The sequence below is a fragment of the Symphodus melops genome (assembly GCF_947650265.1).
Source record: "Symphodus melops genome assembly, chromosome: 14".
Lineage (NCBI taxonomy): Eukaryota > Metazoa > Chordata > Actinopteri > Labriformes > Labridae > Symphodus > Symphodus melops.
In genome coordinates, this window is record NC_136704.1 from 3,655,374 (window position 1) to 3,674,074 (window position 18,701).

The 18,701-nt window shown below is 43.9% G+C and overlaps 1 protein-coding gene across 4 annotated transcripts in view; it reads left to right on the forward strand.

The window, feature by feature from the left end:
• pard3aa (par-3 family cell polarity regulator alpha, a) overlaps positions 1–18,701 on the forward strand; it is a 354,935-nt gene that overhangs the window by 198,321 nt on the left and 137,913 nt on the right. For all 4 annotated transcript variants that reach the window (XM_079361704.1, XM_079361705.1, XM_079361706.1 and 1 more), the window contains 3 exons: positions 2,073–2,261; positions 2,686–2,856; positions 17,496–17,643. In XM_079361704.1, the coding sequence (XP_079217830.1) occupies positions 2,073–2,261; positions 2,686–2,856; positions 17,496–17,643 (508 nt within the window). The remainder of the gene's footprint in view (positions 1–2,072; positions 2,262–2,685; positions 2,857–17,495; positions 17,644–18,701) is intronic.

Genomic DNA, 18,701 nt, shown 5'->3' on the forward strand with positions numbered 1-18,701 from the left:
GTGTTGAAATGCGGCCTGATTAAAAGGATTCCAGAGGTCTGAATTCACGGAGCGTCCGGGCACGGACAAAGCCCAGTTGTCAAGTTGTACGGACAGGTGTACTGCCGTCTGAAAAGCAGGAGAAGAAAAGCTGAAAGAAAAGAAAAAAGGGGGCAGGCAGGACGCCCGTCTGGGGAATAGGGGCTCAGTCAGAGGGTGTTGAAAAAAGCCTGCACCTGAACGCACCGCTGCATCCTAATAACTCCTCAGCCTCAGAAAATCAAAAAAAGTAAAACACCTCACATGCTCTACCTTTTCCCTTCTTTCCTCCGCTTCACTCTTTATCCGAGCAGCTGTGAAGGGCACACACCTGGCTGACATCCATCTGGCCCTATCTGCACGCGTGTGCGTGCGCTCGTGTGTGTGTGTGTGTGTGTGCGCGTGGGCACGTGCATGTATTGATGCGAGTCTATTTAAAGAGGTCTTGCACCGCAGGTTTCTGGGGTTGATTGCTCTCACTGCCAGTATTGTTCATGTGGCTTTGGCTGCCATGGCAATATCTACGCACGTAGAATACACTCTGACCAATCACAGTGTAACAGTACACTGTCTTTAGCTTCCTGTGGAGAGGCCCTGTGATCACACTGCCATCAGCTCTTATCTGCTGAATATAAACGTCTGAAAGGAAAACACTCAACCACTGCTGCTGGGGTGCTCTTAAGGGGAACATGTCACTCCACAAAACTCGAATGGTGCGGCTTCATTTCCAGAGCAGAGGCTTTTATCACTGCATGAACCTGTATGTCAAACTTTAAGAAGATAACTATGGACTCGCTTTAAAGCTTGAAGGCTCATGAGCTTCAACGCTGCATACAATCTTAATCAGGCACTGACGAGGAAGACACTGGGCTGCGTGATGGTTCCCAGTTTGAATCCCCGCCTGTCAGGAGCCTCTCTGTGTGGAGTCTGCATGTTCTCCCCGTGTGTGCGTGGGTTCTATCCGAGTACTCCGTCTTCCTCCCACAGTCCAAACACGTGCTCGTTAGAGTTACCTGCTGACTCTAAAAGTGCCCTAGGTTTGAATGTGAGATGGGCGTCTCTATATGTCAGCCCTGTGATTGACAGGCAACCCGTCCAGGGTGTAGCCCCGCCCCTCGGCTTCTGCCCCTCGCAACCCAGGAAAAGCAGTTTAGAAAATGGATGAATGGAAGAAAGATACTGCCAACCTTACTTTCTGATATTTTCTCCCACCGCCCTTCACTTTCTCATTGGCTGTAATGCAGAAGTGCAATGCAAAAGGCCTGATTGTAGTTCATATTTTCCGGATTCTCTTCATCATACACCAGTAGAAATTGTCAAAAGAAGAGACCAGAGTGGTTATTTTCCATCTTAATCGACCACACCGACTCTCACACCTCTCTGCAGGCTCAAATAAACGATTAGTCTGCACCATACGCTCAGATCCGCAGCATTGGCCCTGCACCAAAGCGCCTCTGTGGTAATTCTCCACAGAAGGCCCTGTGGGATTGCACAGGGGAGAAGAATCACATTCAAAACGTGTCAAAATTAGCCTTCAAAGCAGGGTTGTTTCAGAGGAAGCAACTGTTGTTTGAGCGCCAAATTGCTACCTGGTGTTTTCAGAGTTGTCCTTCATCCTCGCTGTTCCTCCAAAGAGCTCATGACTGGAAAAGAATTAGCAGCGCTCGGTTAGACAGTACGGCCAATTGGCGATGACAGCCCTGCGTTGTGTGACATGCTTGCCATCCATTCGCTGTCTCCCCCTGCTCTCCTCATCTTTCCCCCTCTTTATCTTGTCTCCCGCCTGTTCTCCATTTTCTTGTCATTCTCCATCGCGGTTCTTTCAGCTCCTCTGTTTTCTCTTCTTTGTTCTTTTTTTTAACCAAAGTTAAATATACAGTAGTTACTTTGCAGAGCCATCTTGATGCAGTAATGTAGTTTGGTTGGGCAACAGTTTGCCAACTTTGTTTGGAAAGTTCAGTCATCAGCACCAAAGATTCGGGACTGTTTGCAGAGTTGTGCTTCCGTTTCCTAACAATTAACAAGATGTGTTTCTCTCTTCTTCACACCCACAGCAGCCAGAGGAAGATGACTTGGTGTTGACTCCTGATGGTACCCAGGAGTTCATGACCTTTGAGATCCCTCTGAATGACTCGGGCTCAGCAGGCCTGGGGGTCAGCGTCAAGGGGAACCGCTCCAAGGAGAACCACGCTGACCTGGGCATCTTTGTGAAATCCATTATCAACGGAGGCGCTGCTAGCAAGGCAAGTAACTCGTCTGCCCACGGCCTTTATTGATTTCTTCGATTTTATCCATGGGTTTGTTTTACCTCGGTGACCTTCAGGTAACTACACAGTCGTCCACGTTTGATGCTAATGATGTTTAAGAGGCACGATGGCCACGCTGACCCCTGAGGCAACACTGTTCTCTGATGTGTTATTAATGTCTGAAACCAATTTATCATATCATTATCATTAGCTGAGAAGAGTGAAGAAGTGTACATGAGTATGGTGCTGGAATCGATTTGGAATTTTTGGGAATAAATCCCAATCCAAATAAATTTATAATCCCTGAAGTATTGACTCAGTTGCACCATAAATCAATATTTATGAAAAAGCACTCTAAAATGTGTTGATCCAAGTGTTGTACGAGTCATTTTTAACCTTCCCAAATGACGTTGGTCTGCAGGATGGACGTCTACGAGTCAACGACCAACTCATAGCAGTCAACGGGGAGTCGCTGCACGGGATGACCAACCAAGACGCCATGGAAACACTGCGCAAATCCATGTCTGTAGAGGGCAACAAGCGAGGGATGATTCAGCTCATCATTGCCCGGCGGGTTTCTAAAAACAATGAGGTAAGCCCTTCTGTCGAGGGGGGGAAGTCACACTGATGTGCAGGGGACTCATTAGCCTCAGACGGAGTCAGACTTAATTGCCTTTGTTTATTCCTTTAATGAAATACTGTTATTAGCATTTTCATCATGAGCCACCATAACTCTAAAGACGGACGGTGTTTTTTACAGCCCCCGTGTGTACACACCTACAGTGTAATAAATGCAGCTTAAACAAATGCTTTGATTGAAATCCTGTGTGCGGACGAGTGGATGACATATTCAGTGAAGAAGAGGGATGGCTACATTTCAGCTGCTCTGAATGATAAATGAGAGCGCCTCTCCTGGCTCCTAATCTATCACACATAGGTTTTTGTTGCTTTGAGATAGCTTTAAAAAAAAAAAAAAAAGACATTTATGAAGCAACCAAACCAGTATGCAAATCTTCAAACAATCCCATTTCCTGTGTGAGATAGGTGACATCGTCTCGGTTCCCCCCCAATCTGTGGAGAGTTCTTCTTTAGGCCTTGATGTGGATATCTAAGAAGCACTTCACTTCTGATTGACAGGCATGTGGACTATCACTGCAGGATAGGAAGACAGAGGAAAATGTATGGAGGTGGATACTTGTCTTAAAGCACCAGACACGGAAATTCACCGCTTGTTTGTAGGCGACGCTGTGTTGGATCAGATACCGGGTTAGAGATGAATGTGAAAACGCTCAGCCCAGTGTGACTGTATTTTAGAATCATGTATGAATACATGCACACAGTCTGGAGCATGCTCACTCACCCTGCAGCCAGAGGTTGTAGATCAGGTTTGATTAGTGTTTCTGTGACTCTAATTGGAGCCTGTGTCCCGTGGCTGTGTGTCAGTCGGGAGTAACACGCTGAGCTCCAGTCCCCCTCACTGCCCTTCACCCTCCCTGCGAGCTCTCACCTCCAACCACTTTCTCTCCTCTCTCATCGCTCACATAGAAGCAGTGTGCACTTTAAGGTGAAGCCAAATAATGTTGTTGTACAATTGTACAATGACAATAAAGGCGTTCTGTTCTGTTCAATCCCTCCCGTCCCCAGGTAGAAGAGAGAGGAAAATAAGAGAGAGATTTTGACAACCAGACGCTCAGGTTGAATCCTCAACGCTATAAACAATTCCTATCAATACACAGGTTGGGATATTTTACAGGTTCCAGAAAGGGAAACATATTTTGATAAACTCGTTGCTGTTGCTCTCTCTCTCGGTGTCTCTTCTCCTTGCATCATTTTACTTGGAAAACTGCTTATTTTATATCCAGACATGAAGAAAACTAACCAAAGTGTTGGTTACACTTTTGTCTTCTTAAAGTCTCATTTCCACATTTCTCTCTCTCTCTCTCTCTCTCTCTCTCTCTCTCTCTCTCGCCTGCTTCTTGCATATTGTACACAATACAAAAAGCTTTTTACACTCAACTAAACTCAACAAGTCTTATTACTGTGCCTTTTCTGTTCTCCAAATCCTAGACCGAGCTTAACAACTAATCCTGAGCTTGGGAAATGTCACTCAGAGATACATGAGTGAATTCTGAAAATAGTTTGAAGTTAGCTTCCATCTTCCTATCGAGCCCTTTGTTGGTAATGAAAATTCAAATTTTCTTGGTTATTAGCTCAATTTGTTTAAAAGCATCAGTTCATTTTAAATGGTTTCAAATGTCCCCAGTTATACTTAACCGGCCTCCACACCTCAAAATGTCCGTCAGTAAATAAATAACTAACCAGGTGGATTCAGCCGTTATTTGACACGCCGTGTTTGGTCCTTTTAAACACTTCCTGTACCTGCACATTCACACACTGATGGCTGAGTGACCGTCAGTAGGAACTTATCCCATTCATGCACGTTTGCACGCCTCAGACGAAGCAGCCGGAGCAACTCGGGATAAAGTGTCTTGCTCAAGGACACGTCGGACATGTGGCTGCCCTTTTCATTGTGAACTTTCGCAACAACGCTGCAACAAAGCCCTGCAGTCATTACGCCTCGAGACATTCTTATCGATTCCTCAAAGGCCAAATATTGGTGTCGCAGTCAGTGTTTTCACTTTTCCTTCTGCTGTTGTGGAAGCGCTCCGCATACTCACACCTACAGCATACGTGTGTGTTACTGTGCTGGCTCCGATGATGCCGACTCGCCTCTCCCTGTCTAACCTCTGTAACACTTTTGTTACTTCCTCCGAAGATGGTGCAACTCACATATCATAGGACTAGTGTTTGTGCAAACACAAAGACAACAACATCCTTTGATTATTTCACTTTTCTAATGTGATCCTTACCTTCTTATTATGAAAGATAAAACTATTTTTGATGTTTTAAGTTTTGAGTGAAAAAAACACCACTACATTTTCTCATTTCTATAAAATCAGAAACCGCCTGCAGCACGTCTGCATCTTATCACCTTCACAATAAAGGATCCTTTAAATGCCAGAACAACAACAAATGCTGCAGCATGTTTTTTTTTTTTTTAAACACAAGGCTGTTTTTGGTCAACATGACTTTCGTTTTACCTTCTGGCACTCTCTTCCAAATGGGGGGGTGGACGGATGTCCCTGCGGGGAAAAGACTCGCCTCAAGGTTCAGTGAGTTCTATCACTTTGGTCCAGTCACTCTCCTGTCCTCTCTAATCCTTCACCAGCAGGCAGACAGGTAGACAGAGCCACACTGAGCAGACAGTTAAGGTCACAGACAAACACGTTTTTAGAAACAGCAAAAGAATCATTTTTTGTCTTTAACAGGGAAGTTAGAAGAACAATGAATAGACTTTGTTTAGTTCAAATCAAGAGAGAGGATGTGATTGGTTTATACTTTGACATGTCTTTGAGCATCAGTTCAGATGATTTTTACAAAGACAGATGTCGGAGTATATTCAATCCATTTAACTCCTATTACAAGCAGTCATCAGCTGCTGAAGATGTAAGGATTTCCAGACAGAGTAGTGCTTTGAAAATGTGCCATGAAGTCACAAGAGAGGATTTAAATAAACGCAGAGTAGAGAAAAAAAGCAAATGAAGAATTTAAGGTCAGTTCCAAACAAAAAAACTATAAACGCAGAAGTTAAATGTCGACACAAGCTCCCGGCAGCTACATCCACCCCTGCACCTCGGACCCCCCCCCCCCCATTCCTCCATCTCTTCTTTGTTGGCCAGGCAGAGATGTTGGGAGGCAGCGCCAGTTTGCCACTGTCACCCAGCCGAGCGGGACTGAGCACTGGAGGCCACCATTGAAATGAATCAGATCCATCACTGTCTGCAGGGGAGAGGAACCGAGCTGCCTCATGCAGCAGAAGGGGGGGGGGGGGGGCTACTCCATGAAAATTACATTGATTTCATCATTTCTTTGGTCCTGTGGGCTGGAGTCCGCTCAACTGTGTTTGAAGAAAGCAGTGAGATGTTTCTTTGTAGTTTTGGCTGTTTTGTTTTGTTTTTGTGTGACTGGCGTCCTTTTTCTTCTTGTGGAAATGTTAACTGTGACGCACACACACACACACACACACACACACACACCTATACGATCTCTACAAAACTTCCACATACATCCCGGGGACTCAGGGTTACCTCCACTGAGACAAATCCTGTAAGTGGTAAATACAAGAATTGTAATTGGCTTCTTCCTGCCTCTGATTAAACTCAACTTTGACAAAGACTTTCTGGTCTGTTTGTGATGCAATTAAAGCAGAATGAGAGGCCTTTGACTTGATATAAAATTTGATTTTTGTTGTTGATCTTGGAAAGAGGAGAGAACAAAAAGCATGATTAAGGCTTTCAAAGCAATGTGCATCATTATTTCACAAACCCAGAGGGTCTCCATGGTACACAACCTGGGAGCTGGGGACCCCTGTTGTCCCTTTGCAAGCTTAATGCAAGCCCTGGTAAGTTCAGGGCATGTCTTTTAGATCTCCCAATACCTCCTTGTCTCTCCTCTTCTCTTTCCTGACACGGACGTTGACGTCAGCACACCATCTTGAAGTAATGTCTGAATATCTGAATTTCTAAGTTAGGATCACACAGGTGCATCCCCGAACAAAGGTTTGTTATGTTCAAACGTGTGCACACCTCAAGAAGTGTGAGACGCAGATACAAACCTGTGTACTGTGAGGCTTTCTGTGGTCATGTCGGATCATAAGCACAACTGTAGGCTATTTCAAACACTGGACTTTAGTTTGTGAAACAACTTTTGCCTCAACAGTTTTTTCCTTGTTGCTCGTATTTGCCTCCTTTCGTGCTTTGTTGTTGTGGGGAAAGGAAACGAGACTAAGAAATGTCAGGGTCCTCTGGTCACTGCTCATCACTGCAATAATTCAAAGGAAAGGCATTACGATTGAAGACGAGATTCTGAGGCATTTTAAAGAAGCGGAAAAATGTCCAGAGCATTTTTTAAGCAGGTCTAAATATTATGACTGCGTAATGCATTTCATGTTCAATCACTCAGAAGACAGGAAGCAGGGAATGTGTGTTTCAGAGCCTTTTGAATACACAGAAGATGCCTGCACTGACGCACACTCTGCAGCAGAACAATTAATTTCTGCTCTCTTCTGCTTCCACAGATAGCCTCGGTTTGAAAAAGTACCACTCTGCCCCAGATAGTCGAGCGATATGATTGGTCACTGCCAATTTGTTTGAAGCATTTTAATTGCATCTCTACTTCAGAGACTCCATAATTTCTCTCCGTCTATATCTGAGTTCTATTAATACGTCCTCACATGTGTTTAAGCAATTACATTTATGGAAAGTCATTTCAATTCAATTTCTTTTCGCCACACTTTCTGAATGTTCTCGATCGTTCACGTTTTTTTAGGGCAGAGACGAAACCTCAAGTGGAAAAACTCTCAAAGTCCTCTGCAACAAATACATGTGTTAAATCTGCCCTGTCGTCATGATGATTTTAATGTGTTAACATAAACACACATTTAGTGACAGTTGTTGTTATACCCCGTAGTTCTCTGATAATCTGAGGACATGATCGTGTTTTTGTCTTCTTTAGGTTTGGATGTTTTTTTCTTAAAGGACCAATCAGTGAGCTGTGTAGTGACTGAAATGATTACGCTCTCTCCCTCTGTGATCAATCAGCCAATCAGTGAGCTGCTGACGCTCTCCTCCTGTGTGATCATGAAGGAAACCTGCTGTGTTGAAGCTTCTCTGACAACAATGCAGCAGCCAGTATGTCCTCCTTCTAACTTTAGATTCTGCTCCTGAATGCTCTGGATTTGATTGGACCAGAGAAGGTAGGCGGGGCATTGAAGGCCGTTTTGGACGCCCCTGGGTTTGCCAGATATGAGAGCAGTTATCAGGTGAACAGGTGTTGCAGCGATGGAAGCGGGCAGTGGAACTGCTTCAGATAGAAGTGATTGTACCCGAGCTTAAAAGCCTCTGCATGTTTCTAATAAGCTCCAGCAGCAGAAAGCTGCTCAAACTAGGATCAATGTTGGAGATGAAACATGGAGAGAGGTTAGAACGCAGAAAGCTTTACAGACCCATGCAGAGCTGGCTAAACACTGAAGCTACAGTGTCCACCACATGCATAGCTGGCTAAACACTGAAGCTACAGTGTCCACCACATGCAGAGCTGGCTAAACACAGAAGCTACAGTGTCCACCACATGCAGAGCTGGCTAAACACTGAAGCTACAGTGGCCACCACATGCAGAGCCGGCTAAACACTGAAGCTACAGTGTCCACCACATGCAGAGCTGGCTAAACACTGAAGCTACAGTGGCCACCACATGCAGAGCCGGCTAAACACAGAAGCTACAGTGTCCACCACATGCAGAGCTGGCTAAACACTGAAGCTACAGTGTCTCTACATGCTGAGCTGTGTGAGCATCTACTCTGGAGTGGAGCGGCTGCAGTACTGATTTAAAACGCTAGGTGTCACTGTTACATATTGCTCCTTTAAACAAACTGTGTGGGAACTTGTCAGTTAAACTATAATGTAAATACTCTAACGTTAACTCATCTTCACTTCTTCATCCTTTCTCTGTAACTCTGGGGTGAACGTTGAGCTGTATTTCCTTTCGTCTCTTTCTCATTTATTAATAAACCCAGTCTCCTGAATGTGATCTCAGCTATTTTGACTCGATGTTAATCAGCTGCCCGTATAAACTGTCTGTGGCTAAATCTGTTCAACGAGCAGAACAAAGAAATCTGGTTATCACGAGCCGTCATCAGAAGTTGTTTCAAAACGAGGCGGATTATCAGAAAACTAAAATAGCAGCTAATGTGAGGAGATAATGCCAAAACAATGAGATGGATTTTGTTATCTGAGCTCATATAACATGCATCCAGCCTCCCTCCCTCAGCACTCCATCATATCCCGTGTATGAACTCTCACTCCGGGCTGGATGTTTGTTTCTGTCTGTTGCAGCAGACGTGGCAGTTCATGACTTTACAAAGGTATTTATCACTCCAGCATCCCGACGCAGACAGACTGATGATAAGCATGCTTGTGGCTGAGTCTCATTTCTCTGATTTGAAATTCATCACCAGACGTACTCGCACGCCTCTCCGTGCATTTGTGATGTTATTTATGACCGAGCGCTCCTGCAGACATCGTCTATTTTTGACAGACTGGCTGTCTTGTGCTGTTGTTGTTGTCCTTCTTGACAGTACTTCTGCAACCTGCCAATGAAGCACTGCATTAATCAGACCTACTCAAAATAGCCTTTCTCATCTTCCCTCGCCAAGTTTGCCATGGAGGAACTTTTCTCGTTCTACAAATCTGCAGATTGAGTTGAATTTCACAGAGCGCTGCTTTCACACACTCTCATGCTCCACCATAGAGTTCTCATGATAACTGAGAGTTGAAGCGTACGCCTAAGGACAGCAGCTCCATCATTTCAGAACCCAGCTTCAAATATTTCAAACTTTCACTCTGTATGTACCCGTCTCAGCAGAGCTTTCTGTCACGTCCGCCTCAAGACATACATTTAAAGCTTTTATGTCAAACATTCTGCCTCTTTTTGACCACTTGAAAGACTTTCTAGTCCACCAAATGCAATTATGTAAAACCGTGTGGTTGGAGAAACCGCTGCACGGCGGTCCAATGCATTTAGTCACCTGAGAAATGTGCTTCTGGTTTTTGAGTTTTCTCATTTTCTTAGGCCACTGACATATACCACAATTATAGAAAATGTGTAGTGGTTTCTGCCGCTCCAATGCAAATGAACTAGCAGTGCTACCAGCATTTACTGCACAGTGGAGGTTTACATGGAAAACTGAAGAGGACGACGAAAGAAATGTATTCAAACTGTATTTGGTCCCAGTGAGATTAAGAGCCTCTTTTCCAAGGTAGACCAGGCCAAGACAGGCAACAGCAGAAACACAAAGGACAATTTACTAAAAGAACATTTGCATTAAAAGAGTAAGACAGTCTGTGAGTCAAATCTCAGAGTCAGTTCTTTAAGAAGTCAAGCTAAAAGCATTGCCATCTGCGTCACGGTCTTTAATTGTGCACTGAGTTTTACTTTAGTTGTAGTTTTTGAGTTGTAAATAATATCTGCAAAAGATTCCAAGTTCAGGGTGAAAAATACCTAAAAGCCCTTTCCCATTTTCCGAGTGTTTGGGACAGAGACTAGAGAGAGGCCATGAGAAGACAGAGAATACTGGCTGGTTGTTTTCTGTATGATGAAACTCACATAGTGTGGAAGCAGACATTTCAACATGTACCAGTGTAAGAGCAGTGCGGCCCAACCTGAGAGTCTAAGTCACAATGAGTTGGAGCTTTACGGTTTGTAAGGATGCATTGTAGGCTGTATCGACCATATGGAGACGCTGAGCTGAGGTGTGCATGTTCAAAAGATCACCTACAGTCTCAGCAGGCGCAGCACATGTGGTTTAAAATGAAGGGACTCATCAATCAACATACTCGGAGTTTACAACCTCCTTTTCCTGTCCATGAATGAATGAATGAAGAAAAGAACAGTTGAAACTGTTTTTATGATTTAGGAACAGTTAAAAAAAACAAAAAACTTTTATCTGTTGGATTTATTTTTTTTCGTCTTTAAAACATCTGAGAGAAATCCAAGGTCAGCCAGTTTGGAAAGAAAACTTTTCCTGTGCTCCTCTCTTTGAATACTTTATGATCATGATTAGAAAAATATCAGAAAGATTCAGTGTGTGTGTGTGTGTGTGTGTGTGTGTGTGTGTGTGTGTGTGTGTGTGTGTGTGTGTGTGTGTGTGTGTGTGTGTGTGTGTGTGTGTGTGTGTGTGTGTGTGTGTGTGTGTGTGTGTGTGTGTGTGTGTGTGTGTGTGTGTGTTTTGTTTTTAAATGGGAAGGAATTATTTGCTCGTGTTGGGAAACTTACAAAAGGATGTTTGCAATTTGTTCCTGGCCTGCGTCTGAGAAACAGGATATTTAAAGAACAAATTTAACAGACTTTATTTTCTCACCTGACCGTTACTCAACATCTTCTATGTTTAAGGGGTTTAACAGGCTCATGACAGCACAATGCATAAGCAGACAGGGAAGCATTAAAAATGACGGTAACTCACAAAGTGGTCGACCAACATGATCACGAGTCAACGCGTGAGTTCACATGGTTCAGTCTTGTTCATTTTTTAAAATTTCCAACATCCGTGATTGTGCATATAAACGTATCCTGGTATCAGAAACCGGGATAAGCCCTTCTCCTGATTTAATAACCTGGAGAGCTTTAAAAGTCATGTACACACCTCAACGGTTCTGACAGCTGCTAACGCCCTGCACAGACGTGGCCTCAGCCAAAAACGGCAGCAAGAGCGACAACGACTTTGAGTTTTGTCTTGTATGATTTGATGTGATTTATACTTTAGATGGGATAAAGAATAAAAATGCTGTCCTATTATGTGGTTAACAAGCTACTCAGAGCCGCTTCCCCAACACGTGGAACGTATCAGGTCATGTTGGAAAGTACAGTAAACACATTAATACTACAGTGGTCTCATTTTTCTCAGATTTCCAAATGGCTGCGGTTTGAGTTGTTAAAAAAAGACTTCTGCGCTAATAAGATGCATTAATCAGAAAACAGGAAACTCATATTTCTCATGTGAACAGTGCTATGAATACCCAGGATTCTCCGTGTGCATGTAAACGCCATATCCTGAATATTATCTAAACCAGGATATGGTTCATAAACGGGAGACTCAGGTCTGTGTTAACGTGCTCAATATTTCACACAACCGTCGATGATATTTGGATTTTGAAATGTACATAAATGAAGGTTTGACAAAAAGCATACATGTTCTTCATGAAACATTTCTTTGAAATGATAAGCAACCTTGCTGCTGTTTTTTCACTTCTTCCCATTAGCGAGCGTGGTCAGGTAATGGGCGAGCTGAAGCAGGATTTTATTATTGATGAGAATCAGCAGGGGGTACAGGAGGAAGATCAAAGCAGCAGAGACCTCGCTCCCTGAGTCCGTGTTCCCATCATTGCATCATAAAGGTGCAGTTAACTCTATGAAGAGATGTGACCGCTCAGTCTGTTTGTAAAGGAGCAGCAGCATGGTCTCCTCTGCATGCCAATGGCCCTGTATGTAATCCATCCCTAACACATGGCTGTCCGTCACTGAGAGAACGTTTATGCAAAGAGACAAGGGGGAAGGAAGTGGCTCGCCCGAACAAAAGATGTTGCTTGGATGAGACAAGAGCTGATCGATAGAGTCTTGAGAGAGCTATCAATCAGAGTCCTGGCCTAGTAAATTATGGTTTTATTAGTATTGAGCCGACCACTGCTGGGAGAGACCTTAAAACACTGAGATGCTTGGCCACATCAGAGAGAGAGAGAGAGAGAGAGATGTCTTTGTCGGACCCCCGAACCAATTAAATATGGAGGGATTGAAGTCCAGTAAGATCATGACATGTAGAAACATCTGCTCCCCTCTGCTGTCATTTGTGGGGAAAAAAAGGGTAAAGTAAGGGTACAGAGCGGTGCACTCTGGGATATGCAGTTCACAGTAAAACTGTGACTAAATTGGGGAAAGTAGATGGCAGAGCAGCAGAAATGCAATTCCGGTGCTGCTGGGCCCTCATCCCTCTCCGAGGACTAACTCATTTAAGAGCGGCAGGGGAAACTCAATAGGACCAATTGAGAAAATAATATATTAAATCTGGTGGCTGAGTGGGCTGCTCAGGCTCGGTGGAGGACTGCTGAGGTGAAGTGTGTGCTTCAGTGTCTGAAAAGCCAAGTGTTGTTGAGCGACATATCCATGTGTACGTAAATACATGCACATCAACATTCCTCTTTAACGTCGTACTCATGATGTTCCCTCATTAGATGTACATGATCCTGCTGCATAGTGCTTAAACTTTACCGACACAGAAAGAAGGCTGTCAGCTCCAGACAGATAGAAATCCAAACTAGAGATAAAAATAAGACACCATTGGTTTGATGAGATAAGGACTGTTTGTTCAAAGGGCACATTCACCCTGTATGTGTTTTAAACTCACAAGTATAAAACACTTGTTGTTCATGTGTTTGATCCAGACTTGTCTGTCCCCATGTGATGAAGACGATGACTTTCAATATCTCTCTGCTCACACCATCATGAGGCTAATGTACGTGCTTATTAGCAAAATGTCTCACCAGCTAATGAATTGATTTCCATTCAGAGTGGCCAAGAAATTCCAAACACCATGAACTCTTATTGCTCAGGTCAAAATTAAAATGATGACGTCACCTTCATTTAGATTATCTACGTTCATTTCTCAGACGTTGAGATGATACTCTTAATAAGATAATCTTGAGTTGATAAATGTGACGTGTTTACACATATCAATATTTTTATTGATCAAATTAATATTGAGCTGATGCCTGTGTCTGATTTGTCCTGGGATACCCAGATTTGATGTCACAGTTACCATGACAACAAACTGAGTATGAGTCTTGATTTGTAGAAAAATCAAAGTGGAGGAACAGATGAACCCAACTGGGAGTTATTCTCAAAAACCTTCCACTCTCACTTATTTCATATGTGGTGTTGTTGTTGTTGTTTTTTTTTTTAAATTGAAGTTTTGCCGAGAACAACAAAAAAAGACCCAAGCACCCACTTTGGGAAGCAGTGGCTTTAGTTGAGGCTCTAGGTGGATGTGAGAAGTTAATGAAAGTGGGGTATCCAGCCAGCCGAGAGGTGAGTTGTGCCCAGGGCAGGATGCAGCAGCTTAAGGTTTGTAATTACAGCATTATGGTGGAGGTTGACTGGATTAGGACCACGGCGACGAGCTGAGACTGGGATAGAGGGCCAGGAAATGGCCATGGACTCGGCATTATTAGCCTTAGTTGACAGCTTAAGATCAGTCCTGTCAACACACAGCTTCTTCTCCCTCACTGAGGACTCAAGGTCAGGCAGATGCTGATGCACAGGCAAAGCATATTTGTGCATGAGTCCGCATTTACCCCTGATCTGAATAAACACATGCCCATGAATACTGGATTTGCACACTCGCACACTGCGCTCACACGTAGACAAAAGCAGCTTTGCCTTGTGCACACACAGGTGTGCTCAGTGAGTCCAGAGGGAGCAGAGCAGCAGATGATCTTGACTGGGCTCAGTGTAAGTCACAGTGCTGTGCTCTCTCCCTCAGTCAACAGGAAAATCCACTCTGAAAATGACTAGATTAAGGCAGATTAAACACACGATGAGGTGATGAGAACTGGTGAAAAGAAGGCTCTGAAATCTCAACAAAGACAGTGAAAAACCTCAGGAAACACTTCCACGTTTGGAGTCCTTTAATCAGTATTGTGTTGGTGTTATAAAGTTTTAACACGGTGATACTCAACACATTTATTCTTCCCAGGGATTTTCTGTTGATGGTTGTATTTTGTATGATTGGCACTTTCCTACTTTCCTTTTGTGTCTTTTTTCAATTTCATTGATTGATGCTCGTGATGGCTGCCATTTTTTTTCCCTCCCACTTATGTCTTCGCTCCGTTAAACTGCTGCCTCTTCTGCAGGAATTGCAAAATAAATCTCTTCCTCGTCATTTTGTTTCATGGAAGAAAAACAAAATGTTCAATAACTACTGCAATACTTAAAGGCTTAAAGATTTTCCTTTTATCCTCTGAAAATATCTCTGTGAGCCCTGATGGTCCACAATGAGTGCGAGTCCTGCTGTCTGAGCCGTGTCTACATCGTGTTCACATGGTAGAGGCGGGCGGGTTATCCCTTTGTGTATAAAAGTTGTTTAAGTGAGGGACTTTAGAAAAGAAGAATAACATACTCACTGCTTGTGTGAATGTTGTGTAAGGGTTTTTAGATCATGGTCATTTCCTGGTAATCTACATGCAGTGTGAAACAATTAGCAAACTCACGAGAGCTAACATTAGCCTGCTAGCAGCTGCAGGTGTTTTGTTGTTTTTCATGCTGGTGCTCAAGAGCGACATCTACTGGATCAAAAAGTTGCACATTAAGCCGTCTAATGTCAGACAACATCAGACTCCAGATTTAATATTGAATATCAAAGAGTTGTCCTTCAGTGGTCAGATCAGGCTTTCAAACCTGCACAACTCAATAAACACTAAAGCATTAGCATGCACAGCTGCAGACTTAATTAATACTGGATACACAAAGATTAAATTGCCACCATTTTGCCTCTGTTCACTAGATTACAAAGTCTATTTGCTATAAAAGCCAATGAATAGTTTTAAAATAAGCCTTTTCAGCTCACAGAGACGGAAGGAGGGAGCGGCGTAGTTGTCTTACGAGATAAATTCCTCTTGACACATTCTATACAAAGTTTTCATATCATTTAGTTTCAGCTGCTCGCTCTCTGTTCCTCTCCATCCACGCGTTTTCTTACCTCCATCTCCTCCGTCTCACTTTATTTCAGCGTCCTGACAAGTCTCCTCCAGATCTCAAAGAGATTAAAAAGTGCAGACGGGTTGAGTAAAAGAGAGAGAAGCGAGTAAAATAAATCTTCATTTCGTCAATTTGAACCTTATTGAGTCTGAATCATCCAGGGACATGCTTTTTATTATAAGGCTGGCAGTGGCCGTGGCTCTGATTGTAATTGTGTTGACCCGGCCCTGCGTCTCTCTCTCTCTCTCTCTCTCTCTCTCTCTCTCCCCCCCCCCCCCCCCCCCCCCCCCCCCCCCCCCCCCCACACACACACACACACACACGTCTTTCCCTCCTCGCTCTTATCAACACACTGTTCCGATAAAGTCCTGTGCTCTCAGCCTCATTAAACCTCTCATTTATATTAAACAGCCGATAAGTCCTTCTAACCTGGTATGCGTCTCCCATGGCATGGTACTCCCGCGAGGAGGCAGCACCCACAATGCACTGGGATCTCAACTCACACCCACACACAACCTCCCTTTTCTTGTTATTCCTTTTATTTATCCACCCAAAAAATAACAGTCTCTCCTGCGTCTCCCCGTCCTCCTGACTCCGGTCTTCCTGCTGTGGTTGTTGTCTGATCTTTCACTCCCCTTTCTCTTGGCCGGGAGCCAGTGGAGTGTTGTGAGACATCAATATTAGCCAGGGCCGCCTGCTTTAAAAGTATGCTTGAGGTACAGAGTTGAACTATCTAGCTGTGAGGGAGCTATCTGTAATAGGTTTTATACAGGGAGTTCAGTGTATTCCCGCAGCTGCCCACAGGCTGATATGAAGCATTGTGGGAAATAAGTCCAAGGCCCAAGCTTTATTCTCTAACTCTCTGCACGTGGATGTGAGAATTTCCCTCTTCCTTTGGTGGCTCCATTGTCTGAATCCTTAGAATACATTTTACAGACTATTGACTGATGAAAACTGGACACAGTATCTGGGTCCAGTGGTCCCAGACCAACAGCCTTAACCGCTAACCGTGTCCCCCCTGTCAGGACTGACTCGAGCACAGAGCGTACAGTGGGCTCAATATCCAGCAGTGCAGCATATCGACCACATGGCAAATGTCACTGGTCCATTTACTGGGGCTCATTGTTAGAGACAGCTGTCTATTGGCCTATGGGAAATCCATGGAGCTTTATCCAGCTCACACTACTACAGGAGATGTTTCCCGCTGCTGAGCCAGAAAATGCGTGCGTTAGCCGAGCTGGACGCTGGAGCCCTGGTTCCATGTTTCTGGAGTATTGATAGAATAAGATGAGGAGCCACTCAACCCAGATTCTCCTTCACAGTGTGCATAGCTGCCTTTCCTGTGGTTTAAATCCATGGTCACGTTTGGATGGGATAACTCTTGATTTCAAATTTAATGACAAAAGTAAACATGTAAAGACTCCCTTAAATGCCACATGGTCCACTTCCTAGGTCCAAACAGAGGTCGATAATTTGATCAGAACTCATAACTGGGGCTTAAAGTCAGCCTGTTGATTAAATGGATCATAAAAGAGCTTTCTAATTGTGTGACTAAAGTTTGTCCATGCTGTTAATGTTAAAGAGAAGCTGAAGTAAGACGCTACAATTTTGGTCTCTGCCCCAGGTGCTTCTATTGTGAAATGCTGCTCAACCTTGAGAGTATTTCCGGAGTGCTTCACGCGTGACGCTATTTTTTTTTTTGATGATATATGTATATTAAAAAAGAATCCATTATTTCTAGATTTCAAATACAGAAACGTGTGTAGTTTTTCCTAAATAAGAACATAATTGCCACTTTATTTATTTATTTACTAATGCCTCTTTTTTTTTTCTTCTTCTTCTTCTTCTTCTTCTCCTCCGTCTCTGTAGGACGGTCCTGGCAGCCCTCCAGTTTCAGAGCATTCAGTGAACTCCCTACTGGACAGCCACGAGCGTCGGATCTCCAACTCGCTGTACGAAAGCTTCGAAGGCTTGGACAGCGTCTCCACACCGAGGACTAATATGATGGGACGTGTTGGTGAGTCACATATCAGCACGTTTCTCCCAGGACCTCCGTGTCTCTTTCAACCTCTGCTGGTAAAATGACTCTGCAAATGGAATTATATTTTTATCAGTCACTCCCGATTCACCTCTGTGGAAAGTGTGGTTGACCTGCTAACCTCACACTCATTGGATATTTTTTCCCCTTGAATTGGTGCTGTCTGTAAACTGACATCCCCTGATCAATTCTAACATCCACCAGCTCCTCTGATGTGTTTCCTTCCACCCCCAACCAGCTTCACCTTCAAAGCCTCCCCTCCACACACACACACACACACACACACACACACACACACACATATGCATCCCAAGGTACGCTATTACACTATTCAAACCTCTCAGGGATTAACGTCAGCCCCAATCCTTCATGCTTTCACTCCACTCCCAACTGGTTATACTCTGGTCAATTCCCATTTTACCCACTTGACATCAGCGCGCTCTGATCTCGTCTCTTCAGGTGGATTAGAATTGGCAATTCAATCCCACCGCCAGTCACTGCTGTCATCTCTACATCGACAGACCGTTCACATATGCATACATGCAGGAGCTAAAGGTGATTGCACCAGAGCAGGGGGGGGGGCTTGATGTGTGGGATCATATAGTGAAGTCACACACAGTTCATCCTTATTCCTGTGCTCTTCAAGCTGCAACCTCCAGACTTCAACGATGAAGCAAAAACCTGCAGTTAGTTGTTTTTGATCTGATTCATTATTTGCACACACTCTGCGGGAGATGTCTTCTGCGTACAGGATGAGGACCTCTTGTCCCTTCCACATTCACAGCCATTTATTGCTGTATGTACTTCTTCTTTTGATGGTTGATGGTTAGCCCACCATGAAGTATCCTCTGAATGATGCATCCCTGTCCAATCCAGCTGGCATCAAGTTAATGTTTGTTTTACACAAAGGGAGATTTAAAACAAAGACTGGGTAAAGGGAGTCAAAGTGGGAGTAGAAAACGATGAAAGCACAAACAACCTAACGTAACAGAGAGCAATGATTGAAGATCAAACTGGCACCAAAAAATCCAGACAAC